Source organism: Columba livia, chromosome 11 (assembly GCF_036013475.1).
Source record: "Columba livia isolate bColLiv1 breed racing homer chromosome 11, bColLiv1.pat.W.v2, whole genome shotgun sequence".
NCBI lineage: Eukaryota > Metazoa > Chordata > Aves > Columbiformes > Columbidae > Columba > Columba livia.
In genome coordinates, this window is record NC_088612.1 from 9313739 (window position 1) to 9328971 (window position 15233).

At 41.0% G+C, this 15233-nt stretch overlaps 1 protein-coding gene across 4 annotated transcripts in view; it reads right to left on the minus strand.

Annotated features, from left to right (window-relative positions):
- IGF1R (insulin like growth factor 1 receptor) overlaps positions 1-15233 on the minus strand; it is a 170221-nt gene that overhangs the window by 22299 nt on the left and 132689 nt on the right. For 2 of the 4 annotated variants that reach the window (XM_065076665.1, XM_065076663.1), the window contains exons 6-15: positions 13608-13822; positions 11754-11880; positions 10710-10948; positions 10083-10250; positions 9683-9887; positions 5414-5700; positions 4071-4207; positions 3577-3736; positions 2438-2540; positions 1021-1091 (exon numbers count right to left, since the gene is read on the minus strand). In XM_065076665.1, the coding sequence (XP_064932737.1) occupies positions 1021-1091; positions 2438-2540; positions 3577-3736; positions 4071-4207; positions 5414-5700; positions 9683-9887; positions 10083-10250; positions 10710-10948; positions 11754-11880; positions 13608-13822 (1712 nt within the window). Of the gene's footprint in view, positions 1-1020; positions 1092-2437; positions 2544-3576; positions 3737-4070; positions 4208-5413; positions 5701-9682; positions 9888-10082; positions 10251-10709; positions 10949-11753; positions 11881-13607; positions 13823-15233 lie in introns of all 4 variants that reach the window. The other 2 variants (XM_065076664.1, XM_065076662.1) reach the window with 1 other exon arrangement.

Sequence of the window (15233 nt, forward strand, 5' to 3'; positions counted from 1 at the left end):
TTCTTTAGGTTTGAGTTTTTCTAGGGATCCTCGGTTTTCTAATTCTCCAGACAGCATCAAACACACTTGATCATCTGTATCAGTTCAGTGTCTGTTGTATTCTCTGTTAACAGACTGATTTTATGAGTAGAGGGAACGAGACTCTCTGATCTGGAGGCTCTCTGTATGAAATTATTCTGATCACTTGCACACACACTGTTGCACCAGGAAGGAAAAGAACTTGCTGCTGCTGCAAGTCTTTGATCTGAGGCAGAAAAGAGATCTCCGAAGGTGACTGCCAGGACCACCCCGGGCAAGATGACATCCGAGCAGCCACCAATGCTGCTGCCTGTCAGTCACCAAAGGAAGGGACAGTTGTGTCACGTACTCTGACCAGGCAAAACGACGGGATGCAAAAATAGAGGATTATAGCATGAACATTGACAGATAGGTCTTATCTACACTACAGATACGGAAAGAAACAGTTATGGATTACATTAAACATCCATGCTCAGTTTAACACAAAATTTCTGCATGTGATATGTCTGGAAGCCCACAAAGACGGGTTTTCTCTTTCTCCAACTGTGAAAAGTTGTTGGAGAGTTTTATTGGGATGGGAAGCAAGGAGACAGTATTGGTTTTTGTAAATGTTACTATTTCTCACATGAGAAGTACATAGAGACAAGCAGTGGGTTTGTTCCAACGGGTCAGAATAGGGCAAACATGAAAGACAACGAACTGATGAATTCTTTCATTCCAGTGAAAACATCACTGGATGAGTAGGCGATAATCTGAAAGTGAAACTCATGCATCCAAATCTGCCTCAGCTGAATAAACTACAGGAAAGATTTAAAAAACTCCTCAGTTTCAACACACGGGTGACACTTATGTATTATGAATTATGGACTCCATAGCTACGCTAATGAACCAAAGAGAGAACGTGGTTTTACAACATCCCTTTTAGAGTTTCATACCTTTCAAAGTCAGACACAAACAGAACAAACTGAAGTAAAAGCATGAGAAGTGCAAGGCCACACTTACCATCTGAAGCACTGAAGTACTCGGGGTTCACAGAAGCGTAAAGAACTCCGTTGCCCAGTCTGTCACTGTTCCTGTCAAAATATTGTTTCTTTTTTTTATCTTTAAAACCAGGTAAATTTCTACAGTTTTCCCACCATTTGCTCAACAACAGAATATTATTTACTGGATGTGAAAAGCCCTTTAGACAAACAAAGGGGACAAACCAAGTTCTTACTCTAACTCACATAATCAATGGGACAGCCCAGAGCGGCCTTCCCAGGAAACCTGCAGTCTTGTCTATAACAAATCAGCACCAAAATGGTGTAAACACAAGGTACTTTTAGCTGCTGGGTAAACTCCTGTGGCTGATACTTGAACACCATCTGCTCTATTGCAGGGAAGAGAGATCTAGCAAACAACAAGATTGTTTTTAATGGGGAATTCCATTCAACTATTTTATAAAGCTTTTCTATTGTTTAATTTTAAACACACACCCCACTTCCCCCCTGCCCAGTTTTACTGGGGTGATTTTCGGAGTAAGACATTTATCCAGCACTGAGGGAGCTCTGGCAGGTGACCGGCTGTACAAGTGGCATTATCAATCAGCCTCTCCAAAAAACAAAGACAGTACATTCTTGTGGGCTGGAACAACACTTTGAAGAAGGATGAGTTATCAGGCGTTCCAGCAAAGAGAAGTCAAGGGAAGGCCACACAGGTGATGTCCCTCACTAGATGCAAAGCCCTTTCTGGAGTGCTTGAGGAGAACTGGCACTACAGCCTGCACACAAATCAACTGGAGCTGGAAACAATGAGATGCTCAATGAGCATAATTTATATGAGAGTAATGAAAAACCTCCATGCCTAGAAAGTTGCAATGCTGAGTATTTGTATTGACTTGTATTAAGTTCTCATTATGTAACTCAAATAAATAAATAAATAAATAAATAGTTACAAAAACCCAAAAACCTGAGGAAAACAAATCAGTCAAACAGTCCCCTAGACTGCTCTGCCCAGGATGTAATTTTTAAAGTAGATATAAAGACTTCAAAAAAACCTCTAGAATTTGCAAGAAATCAAGTTAACCTAAACTGAACTAAGTTTTCATTATTTGTATTGATGCATATTTCAGTGAAAGCTTCTGATTACACAGGTTCAGTGTCTGCCACGTTGTCCCAGTGGGTATGTTCTGACAACCCTTTCTCTTCCCTCTCAAACATGACACCGTAATAAAAAGCCTCTTCATATCTCAAGCAGCAGCCAGATTCTTGCTGGTAACTCTAAACCACCTCCTTTCACACACCAACAACACAGAATCTACTTCGGCTTCAAGTCCTCTGAATGCCATTTCCCTTTTTAATTTCTAACTTGCTCCATGGGCACAGATTTGGAAATAAACATTCTTCTCCTGCAGTTTGAGCCACAAGCATATACAACTCACCTCTTTTTGTTGAAGACGTACAGCATTATCAGTAACCCCCCAATGATGAGCAGGAAAGCAATAGGGAGCACAATTATCAAGTGCAGGAAGTTTCCATAGTTTGCTGCTGCAACCAACAAGAAAACAATTGTATCGGGGTTTCTATAAAATCCCCATTAACAAAGAAACATTCAAAACCTACTCAGTAGATTTCCATACAGGGGACAAATCAAAGTTCTCATTTTCCTGTCTGATGTGGAAAAATGTACTCAGAAACACCCCCTGACTCAAGTTGAGTGGAACAAGAATACAGTCAGTGAAAAGCATTAATTTTGTACAGAACAGTGTCTGTCTTGGGTTTGTTTTCACACTTAAGGACTTACATTCCTTACATGCAATTGTTCATTTGCATATTCACCTTCTTTTTTCCACCTTCTGTTCACCTTCCAATTATGTTAAAAATATACACACACTGCAATTTACTTCAAGTTCTTCGAAGTCCAGCAATTAGAAAACCAAAAAAGAATAAAAGATGGAGTTCCAGATTTCTGTGGATACATCTGCTCTACAACTAAATACAAAGTTCCTGAGAAGGTCTCTGTGGACACTATGGTGGGCTTCATCCAAAATATGAATTATTCCCACTGTCAGGACCAGTATCACCCTTTGATCAGGATGTTATCTTTATCAAATATCACTTGGAAGAGGCCATATAAAAAAAAAATCTTGATATTTTAATAAAACCTGCCAGCCAAAAATCTAAACCAATGGTTTGTTTCTTGTATTATTCTGCAATTTAAAGCAGGTTTGCCTTATTGCCACTGGTTTTGTACAATCCAACATTCCATGCTGTCATGGCCAGCATGACATTCCCAACAGAGTTGTAGCTCACAGGAAGCCACAGGAGCATGTTCTACACACCCATCACCTGGTTGTACCTCTCATATTCATACAATGTATGCAAGAAAAGGACTACATCTCAGATGCACCTCCTGGTTGTCAAAAAATGCCGAAAAATGGAACAGAGGAGTTCCCAAATAAGATGAGTGTTCAAAGTACAGGAGAGAGGCTCATACGCCCAGTTATATGTGTAAACATCAGGAATTATTAAAAAGACAACAGTCCCCCACTTTGACACAGCCAACAAACAATCGTCTTACATTTGGGTTGCACGTAGAAAGAGACCGGCTCGGTCCAGGACCCGTTTCCAGCTAACGAAGTGGCCTGAACTCTGGCAGAATAGTTTCCAGGGTTCAGATGAGTTAGTTTAGCTCCTCCAAGCTTCTTGTATTCCTGTCTGGAAACACATTCCCGCTTCTCCTAGAATAAAAAAAGCAATTTACAGTTTGTGTTAATATCTTCACATTCCTACAGTCTTGAGCAAACCACATGGCTGCAGGATAAGCTAAGTTTTAGATCTACAAGTTTCATCTGATCAGTTTTTCTTCAGACATCTTAAGGAGATGTGTGGAGCTCAAAAACTGTCAAAATAAAGGAAACAAAGGAATGGCACGCTGGTCATTTGTGAGTGTTTGAAATCACAATTTCTATCATGGCCTGCAGCACTGCACAGAAGCAGTTAAGAAAGATCCCACTTTGTATGCAATTAAAGTTACAAGTAGTAATTTTTAACAGGGAAATGTCAGATCCTCACCTCTCCATGCTGCCCATATTTGATTTCATACATGAGTATCAGCCCATTTGGATTTGCGGGCTCTGACCACTTCAGGTAGACGGTATTTTCTTCTTTTGCTTCCCATGCTACCGTTCCTGGAATGTTATCTGCTCCCTCTGTAAAATATTTACAAGTGGTGTGAGAAAACACCTATTACTGAAACTTCAGCAAGAACTGGGGAAAATAAAAGGTTTGCACTATTCTTCAGGTGTCGAAGCACTGCAGTAAGTGCTGTTCAAAGACCCACAGCAAAATGCATTGGCCTTTTGGGGAGATTAGCAAAGCCTGCACTTCTGATGGCCAGAAAACCAGCGCAGTGTAAACGGCTCCACCAGGTAGGAGCGCTGCGTCAGTCACTGTGCTCTGTGCCAGAGAACCTGTTCATCAGCATCTGGCTCTTCCTTCCAAACCTTCCGTGACACCAAACCGGCGCAGACAGCTGCTCCCACCAAAGGGCTGTGAGCACGCAGGGCCTGTCCCGCCGGCAGCCCTTTCCTAAAGCATCCAGTCTTAGGAAAGCGCAGTTTAAACCGAGTATTATCAGCAGTACTCTGAACGCGCCCTGATAATTCTATGAGTTTTATTCAAAATTTAACAGGAATATGAAGATCATTTCAGTTAAAGAAAAAAGGCCACTTTTTTTCAAAAATACAGTTGTTAGGCTTAGAAGAAAACAGAATTGTTTAACCTTTAATTTTCAGAGCCACGCGTTAAATTCTGGTAACACTTACTTCCTTTTCCCCAATCTCACAGATTTCCTTATTTCCTTGAAATAAGCAATACTTTTTGCTTTTTTACTGACACAGCTGAGTCTGGATTATGATAGTCCAATGAAATTGCTACCATTATGCATCAAATATTCCCAGACATCTGCTGGAGTCAGAAGGAAGCTCTCTGCTGGATGCATACGAGCCTACGCTAAAATCATCTCTATTCTTCTCAGAAGACGTACAATCTGTAGAAGTCCCAAACATGGGTACAGCATTCAACGCTTCCTATCTGAAGTGCTCTAGATCCCGACCCACCCTGTCTGCGGCTGTCACCTGTAGGGCTGGGAAACAGACTCTCTCTTAATTATATTATCTCGGCAGTCAACGTACACACTTCTACATGTCTTCAGATCACAGACTCAATACAAACAATAGACCAGTCAAAGACACTAAACTACTGTAACAAAGTTTTATATAGTTCCGATCTATTTTCTTGTATAGAATTTATTACACACCTCCACGTTCCTCCAATGTTTTTTGGAGGGCTTGTCGTCCCTGAGACTGGTCTCTCCCCAGAAAATAAAACAAAGCGTTATACTTGTGAGAGCATACCTGAAGGCATCGTTCTTGCGAAGACAAAGTTGGAAGCGCTACAACCGAGCGTGTCGGCTTCGTGGTTGCAGCTGTGGATATCAATGCGGTAAAGAGTAAAAGGCTGGAGATGGGAGATCACGGTTCTCTCCTTGCCATCCACTTTGGTCTCAAAAAACGGGTATTCCACCTCGCTCTCCTCTGCGTCAGAAACATTGGCAAAGTGATCTGTCCCAGTCGCATTCCTGTTCCGAGCGGCCAAAGTGGCGTTTGCGATTCGGAACACGTCCCTTCGCTTCCGATCGGGCCTGTGGAGCAAACAAAATCAGAGAAAAGGTCTCTCCAGAGAAATGCCAGTTCTCCTCCAGCTCTGTGCAAAAAACCCCAGTAAAACAGGTAACTCTGCTATCAAAAAAACCCTATATAAACTGCAAAACAAGACAGAACTTCCTCTTAATCCAAACCTGCACACCCTATTGCTCTCTTAGTCAGAAACAAATCAAAACCCTGAAGCTTCAAGACACACTTGTAAACCTCTGACCTCAAAATAAATCAACCAGCAAAAATGGTTTCACTGTTTATCAATAAGCATCCTAGATTTCTATTTAGTGACACTTAAAATAAAAGTGAGATGTTAGAGGTTGAAAAATTGGGGGGGGAAAAACTGTTCTGAAGTTCACTGGATTAGCAACACTGACTTTCTTTTCAGCTGCGATAAAATTACAGAACTTTGAATGTATTGGAGTGAGAAAAGAAACCTTGGAAAGCAGCTGAAAACCATGAATGTTAACAACCACTAATGTGCGGTGCTTTGTGTATCTCTGCTTGTCTCAGCCAAACAAAAGCTCTGCAAAGGAACGATAATCCTGTGTGAGAAAATGGGGTATTAATATCACGTACAGCAAAGAGTTAACCAACCAACTTTGCTTTGCCTTACAGGCATCTGTATGAAATCTATGCAGAGCGGAAAACTTGAGGATTTACAGCAACACCACTACTTTCTCAAGACTAAGGAACTGTTGTAGAGGATGGGTCTGAGTACCAGTACAAGTGTCAATATGAAAATACTCTTAGAATTGGGCTGATATTGGCAAACCAACACAACTGCTACACATTAGACTTGTCACTTGGACTTGCGTCAGTGCAACGGTGACCAAGGACAAAGGTAAAGCCTGACATGTTTCTAGCAGAGAGTGGGTTACAAATGGGGCGAATAAGGCTTCCCTCAAACACACAACAGGAAGAGAGATGACTCAAGAGGAGAAATTAATTCGCTGTCAAATATACCGTCTTGTACATTCAGCCCCAGAACAGCCTGCTGCAGAGAGCCAAGAACAGCCTGCCTTGGTTTTGAAATCTTCTGGCACAGGTTGGATGACATTTTTTTAGGAGTTTACTACAACATTTTCCAAGCTCCTTTTACTATATCTTGAGTAGTTGTTAAATAAATGAAGACATGGGAAAAAAATCTTCCTAAGTTACCAAGAAATTGTTTAAAGCAACATGCAAGTGAACATTGTAACATGTCAGCGGGGTGCAGGGGAGTTACACAGATCTGAGCACCTGCACCTCCTCTACACTGGGATTTATGGAAGTTACTAAAGCTATTCACCTTGCTTAGGATAAGTATTTATTTAATGCTTTAGTTCAGTGGAAAGAGCAAACTTTTGAAGAGCTAAAAGCTCACAGGATGCCCAGCACTGAACTGATGAACACTTGCACAGATTTTGTGATAAAAGCAGTGAAAATAAAAAGTACATTTTCAATTCACCACAAAAGCACATGATAAGACAAGAACCCCAAAACCATTACTTTTTATCTATCGCTGCTTTTATGGGAGACATGAAGTTCCAACTCTCTGATGGTATCAGTGTGGAGCACAGTGTGTGTGGAAAGGAACCCTACAGTCCTACCTTGCCTTTGGGGAAAAAGACAGGGAAAGCAGCACAAAATCTGTTGGTGAAAACTACAGTCACACGAGGTAGAGAAAAAGACCTGCAGGGTAACTACAAGGCAAACATGATTAAAACATCAAGAGATCTGACACCACTGCTTTTCTATCGAGCAGCTTCCTGCTGTCGTGAAAGGTGCAGATAAAGACAAAAAACAAGCATCTGAGGAAATAAGTCTAGAGATAAAAACATGAAAAATCATCTGTTCTGTTAAAGGAGAGGAAGGAAGAAAAAGGCAAGAGAAAAATTAGAAAACAACACTGTAAGAAATTAAATCAAATTGAAAATAAAATAAAATAAAATAAAAAAAAAAGCGGGTCATTTAGCTTAAAAGCTAATTGGCATCCTACATTATGGCAAATGTCACGTTACTTCTCAGTAATGATACCTTCTACCACACACAGAGCCCATCTCCTCCTGCTCATTAGAGAATCAAAACACTTGAAGAGTAACTCATCCTCCTGTGTTGTATCTCTTAGAGACAAACCACCCTCCTGTTGTGTGAAATGTGCCTCACCACTGCCGTAACACAGGCGGGTACCCGGAACCCGCACACACCATCACACCAGCAGGCTGTTTAATAACCTTAACACCACCCAGTCAAATATTTTCATGCTGTATTACATGCTGTATCTCTTTCATAATATCCTAGAGACAGGTAGAACACTGGAAACTAATACTACTATTGAGGTTTGCATTAACACATTAATTAATTTCTCCCTTGGGAAAGAGAGAAGAAAAAAAAATAGACATCAGCAAGTAATGAGCTGCTTAGATTTGTCCTATGGAGATGTCTCAATAGCTCATAATCTTTAACTTCCCTGACATACAGTCTCTTTAAAGTCGCTTTGCCATGCAGCTATTTCTGAGTGTGGCACCTTATCTGCCCTCGCTGTTACAAAACACACCCTTATGGCAGTAAGTTCAGAAAAAAGGGAAACTGTCAAGCTTTCAGGAAATTCTTTGTGAACTGGTCAGTTTATTTGTCACTGAGTTCAAGGTTCTGCGAGTTTCCTTGGGGAGGGCAGGAGCGCAAGAAAAATTGGGAGAAGATAAACAACACATTTAAAACAACAAAGCTTTGGTGAAACAAAAAAAATTCCTTTGTAACAGACTTTCAAGCAGTTTAGACCTGACACGTGCCTTTCAAAACCCCTTGCTGTGCTATTTCAGATCACATTGACAAGACTGCACACTGCTCAGGAATTACACCCTGGCCAGCCGTGGTGACTGGTGGTTCTCTGCACCCCATCTCTGCAGCTGCTTCATGTCATCAGTAAGGAAACACTGCACAAGTCCAACCGCAAAATGTGACAAACGCAGCTCAAATACAACACTCCCTGCTTCCAACGAGAGGCAGTATTTAGTTCTTCGTGTTTTGGACAAACCTAAGAGACCCTACACATATCTCAGTCCCAACCCCAGACAAGTCAGTCCAACACATCCTTGAATAAAGGTCCAAAAATCACAATGGAGAGAGACATAAACCAGTTTTAATGAACAGCAATGCCACACTTCAGGGTTCTCAAACACAGGATTTCACCATGAACTTCACCTGCCAACAAAAACAACAAGATAACACGCATAATTGAAGTGTGATCGTTTATAGATGGTAACATAACAGCTATACGCTGTGTGCAAGGCCCCAGGATCCAATTATCTAAAGTAAGAACAAGCTTACATGAAGGAGAAATTCGAAACTCAAGCATCAAAATCACCAATTAATTCAGTAGTATCTACTCTATATTGCAGCATAAAATCATTACTATTGCACTTAATGTGTAAGCAGTAGTGTTTACCATGGAAGAGCGGGCATATTTAATACTTTCTGCAGCACAGACCCAGGAAACCAACGTGCCCTTTGCAATTAGTGCCGTGAGAAAGGAAAACCAGCTTCAATTCTGCGAGGTGACTCTACCCTCAATTTCAAAGGCAAATAAATCTCTCGATTGGGAACACAAGCACTTAAATGGCTATTTAGGGAAAGATCACATCTGAAACCCTTTGTCTGCCACATGTTGCTCATCTCCAAAACCCTTAAAGACAAAGAGCTCCTCAAGTGACTCTTGACTCTGAAAAGAAACCATCACTAAAATCCTTGTACAATGTAGGTAAGAACTCTTACTGTTAGCTAAAATTGAGAAAGAGATGAAAATTAGTGAATAAGAGAAACTGCAAAGTAAGGCTGCATACTGTTTCACAAAAGGAAAGACAATTTTTATGTGTTTCAGGTGTTATCTATGTCTGGTCTCATGTCCAGGAAGCCTGAGCTCTAGGAGATGTTAAACAATGGAATTATTAACTCCCTTGCAAAGAGAAAGCGTCCAAAATCCATTACCTGGGGACAAAGATGGAGTTGTGAAGGAAGTTCTCGAAGACTTTGCGGTACTCTGCCTCCTCCTTCTCAGCTTGCTTTTCTGCCTCTGTCTTGGGACAAGCACAACAAGGTCCCTTTTCTCCCCCACAGCCCTCTGGCTTGGTGGGTTCAGTAGCTTCTTCTGTGTCAATGGTCCCATCAGCGTATCTTCGAATTGGGACTTTATCTTAAAAGGAAGAACAGAGGTGACTTGTTTCTTTCCTCTCCACACTACCAATACAGCAACAATCCATTCCCTTCTACTTGCTATTATTCACAAAAGAGTTGTGAATCATGGCAAAGGTTTTAGCTCTAATAAATAAAGTGCACTGGCAGGTAAGAGTCACAGGCGTCTCAACACAACCACGTTTCTTGTTCCTACCTTTGGAGCAGTAATTGTGTCTGTAAAGGTAACTGTCCTGAGGTTGCTGCTGCCATCGTACGATGTAGTACGAGAGGTTGCCGTTGGGAAGAGAGGGAGGGTTCCACTTCACAATCAGCTGGGATGAGGAGTTGGATGCTGAAATAACATCCAAAGGAATGGATGGCACTGGAAGGGAAAAAATAAAAGGAAGGTATTTAAATGTAGAGCATTCTACAATGCATTTTGATGCAAACTTTCAAAGTGAATCCCAATCCATATCCACACTACAAGAAAAAACATCTATTTCAAAGAAAAGAATTCCTACTTAGACTCCACTAACAATAGTTATTAAGTGTTCAACTGCAATAACCTGTAGTCCCAGTCTGAAACTGTACTTATATTTACCTTCACCAATAGTAGTCTGAAATCCTAAATCTAAAAAGCTGCCATAGTCCCCAAGGAAAATGATGTCTGAACAACCACAGAGTTGTAATTCAAATCTTAATGCCGCTTTCATAGTTACTGAAACTTTCTAGCATTATGCACATTCTCTGCATATAATTTCTGTATTAAGAACAGAACATGCATAAAAATAAGCATACCTGCAGTGTTATCAACCTCTTACCCAACAGCCCAGGATCTCACCTGCAGCATTGGTTCGTATATATACAATTTCACTTTTTGCTCCATGAATATGATGGTTTTCCATCATTGTGAGAGTAACAGCCTTGACATATATGGCATATTGAGTCCAAGGTTTCAATCCCTGCAGCAGAATTCCAGGATTGTTCTCTTTGTTCGGTGGCAGGTCAACGTCGACCATGTTCCAGCTATTGGAGCCACACGCATCTTGCCCATCGTACTCAGTCACATTTTTGAATGGTCTGAAATATTTAAAGAAAAAAATAGTGCAAAATACTTATTTTCTCCTAAAAATTGTCATATGCTTATGAGAGTGCCTCACTTCAGTGTCGCTCAGTGAAACAAATAAAGCGTACTTGTTTTCCATAGCAAAATAAAACAGAATAAAAATTGTATTTATTTCCAAGCATTACAATTTTTGTTTTGTCTATTTTAAATCTGAGACACTACAAGGATGTGCAAAGGCAGAGACACCTCCCAAAAAATTAGGATCCTCCAGCAACTGCCCCACTCCTTTATTATCAAGAGATACTAATGCAGAAACTTCCCAAGTTAGATAAACTAAATAACCCCAAACCGTGAGCAGACAAGTTATCAAGGTGACACGGCAAACTCCTGATCTGTGATGCTCTCTAGGCAGTACTATGACTAGAGAAGGAAGAGGTTTTGGTAAACACAATGACACAACTTAGGAGAGCTCCAAATTAGACCCCTGAGAAGGGCTAAGCCATCCATCTCATCTCATTTGATTTTTATATTTTTTTTTTAATTTGAAACTTCCCGATGGATTTAGAATCCATTTGTAGGGTTCACTCAAAACAATCCTCTTTTTAAAAGGGGCTTGTGCTCCACCAAGAAAAGAACTTGAACAAAAGTGGGACTTGAGGATGAAATATGTAAACTGGATTAGATGTATGAACTGTGTGAAACAGAACCACCCGAAGGACTCTGCTGACTAACTTCTCTTGTTAATAAACCAACAGTCAGAACAGAACTGTCTCCTATTCCTTGGACCATTCTGATTGGTCTCTGACGACATCTACTTACGCTTCTTTGTAGTAAACAGTGAAGCTAATGAGATCTCGATAATCTGGAGGGCGATACCGTTCCCACGTTAGTTTAATCCGATTCTTGAGCGTTGTGTTGGAAACAAAACGCAGAATGTGGCTTTCACCTACAATACAAAATGAAAGGACGTGACAGAGTTAGCCTCTCATCGCCTGTCAGTTTCCACCGTTTCTTAGGTAGCAGTTTTAGCTAATTAGCCTTTCCAGTAGTGCCCATGACACCACATTACACCAACAGCCTCTGTCTCTGCAGAGCTTTGTATTTCATCCTACTACGTTCGTGTGCTTAATGGTAAGCAGTGACCTTGGCAATCATTTCACAATGTGTTGGAGCTACGTTTTTTCTGAAGTGGATTTTCTTTTAAAGCATCATCAGAAAGCTCTTGAGAACTACTTTGGACTCTCCCGGAGAGAGGAATGGAAGGTCTGTTTATTCACAGGACTGGCTTAGAAGCACTAAATTTATCATCCAACTCCAACACACACGCAGAGCTGTAACTGTTCTCTGCGTTCTCACCTTCCAGGACAACTTTTGATGACTACAATTTGTTGCTCTGGACAACATGGAAAGGACAAAGCAGTTTACATTCCTACTCATGAGAGGCTGGACCAAGAACCACAAAACTCAGTTCATATACGGCACAACCATCCGATGGCAGCAGCTTCCAGCTCCTCTTGTGAACAGAGCTGGATGGAAGATCCAGCTTTGAGATAAATGACTTCTCACTACCACTGAGCTTTCAACCCAAAACAAAACAGCATTTTAAAAACTTCATTCTCGCATGTAGAAACTGTGTTCCGAGTGTCAACTGCGAGTTAGTTTCCAATGCTCCACAGAAGCCTCTGAAAATAAAGGGGTTTTCACCCTCATGTACACTGGCACTATTGGTGCTATCGTTTCAAAGGCAGTTTAGCTGTTGTTGATTCTTTTCCCCCTCTCAGAGTCAGAAAGCTTTCTGTAATGCTTTTTTAAAGCGGGCAGCAGCTGGCACTGGGCTCCGTGGCGGAAAGGCCGGGCTGCACGTCCGTAACCCCTCCAGCACCGCAGCATTTGCTCTGTGCAACGCGCAGGGAACGGACTGTGCTACACGGATCTGTGTCCTCCGGTCTCTGCATCCCGCCTAAAGAGACACCCAGAGCATGCGTCCCAGTTGTGTAAACACCATCCAGAACAAGGGGACTGGACTCGCACATAAGATCCATTTCAATTTACTCAGCTCCGAGAACACCACAAACAGACCAAATTAAAACACACTGTCAGTTCTAAGAGTCTGAGTATGAGGTCAAATTTGTAAGCGTTCTGTCACCTTAACTCCTAGGGGAGACAGTGCTTTTAAATGTGTTGGTTACACCTGGAGACCTGATGTGAAGACCACCAAAAGAAAACTTTCCAGTAACTTTGATCATTGCAGAATCCAAAATTAAATGCAGAGACACTGAAATTTAGAAATACTCTAGAATACTGAAAAGTATTCTCAATTTGAAAGCAAATAATTTGAAAATAAAGAACAGAAAACTAAGTTTACAAGGAATGTTTCTAGCAACAAGGTATAATACTTGGCAGAAGGAGAAAAAAAGCTTGAACGCAACAGCAACAGTTTGTTTTGGCGTCTATGGAATTGTTATTCGGCAGCCTTAGTTTCAAGAAAGAGCAGATATCTGAGAAAACACCCAATAATGATGTACATTTGTGAAGGAAACAGAGAAACTGCTCCTTGCTGGATATACCCATACTTCTTACTCTCCAGGTATGTTCTTATTGTTATATGCTGTTGCTGTCACAAAAAAACATGATTTGGAAAGCAGTCGTCTTCATCAAATGGCTTTTACTTACAAGAGGCTCTCTCCCCATTGTTCCTTGGATTTATATCTCCTTTGCTCTGTCGGCCCTTGGTTCCTGAAACTTCCTCCATCCGGTAAATCTCAGAAACACACAGTTTAGGATTAAATGCAAAGTACATTTTCCCCTCCTTGATTGTCAAGTTATGATGGTTCCAGTCCCACAGCTGCTGAAGATTGTGGTTATCAAGCACATAGAAGGAATAATTCCTAGAGACAGATTTTTGAAGGAAAGGTATTAGTTTTAATTCACAGCCAATTCCAAGAATACCTTACTACAAGCAAACTTTAGCAGACTGTGTTTCCTCTTAATGCTTTAAATGGGTGTTCAGCAGAGTAGAGGATTTTCTTCTCCTCCACAGAGCAAGTCTTTCCTGAACGCTCACTTTGGTCAGAGGGCAGGGAAATAACCGCAACAGTCCAAGCTGACAGCACACCAGGTGAAGGCCACTCCAACATATGTTTTACTAATTGTGTGGAAGCTGTTATGAGGAATATAAATCCATATCCTCTGAACAGCAGGTCTCTACACTGCATTTTCCATTTTGTGGCAAGTGGGAAGCAATAACCCTGCATACCTTACGGGAGGAGAAGCATGGTGCGGTTCTGATGATAAAATAAAACTGTGAACATAGCTGCCTTGTTTACATTTCAAAAGTAACTACAGGAGCTTGCACAGTGAGGTTTCCTTGCCTCTCTGTCTTAGTTTACCTCTTGGCCCAATGAAGATTTCCTACATCGTGCTAAGTAAACACGAAATGTAAAGTTGTGTGTGTAAATCCTACTAAGAAATTCATGGTACCACTTGATTGGAAGAAAAACACAGGTGCGGCAAAAGCAAGATTACAGCCTCTGCATCAGCAGCAAGACAATACCTGCAAAGACACATTTTGGGAGAGTAGGAACAGGAACAAACAATTGGGAAATGAGTAAAAGGTCTGTGGAGCTGATGAACCCAAATCAAACCAAACCATCGTGGCAGGATTATCAAACTCTCCCGTGGAAAGTCCCACCAATGTTAACTACATCAACATGAAATCCATTATTAACACAATGAGGCCTCGTAACCTCTGCAAGCCATCGCTAAGCCCATGTCAGCGTAGTTAAACTAGGCTTTTACAAATCCTTTTAACTACAGTCACAGTTTCTACAGAGTAACATGGCAGACAAACCATGGGGCTCATAGGAAGCTGACATACTACTTAGTTATGGTCTTCCTTCAACTACTTCATTTAAAATTTAGCATCAATTCCTTTCTTATCCAGCCTGAAGTGAAAACTGTATATTCTGGTTGGAATTTGTGCAGACCACGGTTGCAGTTTCTTGTAACATAGCAAAATGATGAGTATATTTTCAGAAAAAATGTGAAATATAAGTTGTTTCTCCCATTTCCAACTGTCCCCTAATTATTCAGGACTTGATGGCTAATGAAGTCAAGCTAGCTGGTGCCACTTCAGATGGATGCTGAGAAAAATGTGCTCAGTTGACAAAGGAGCACATCCATGTTTGTGCTTTAAATGCATCTTGCCAGGAGAGAACAAGATGCTAAACTGCATGTGGGATTTGACAGACATCATCAAAAACCGTGTTTATTTGAGACACCTATTACTCTGTTACAGAT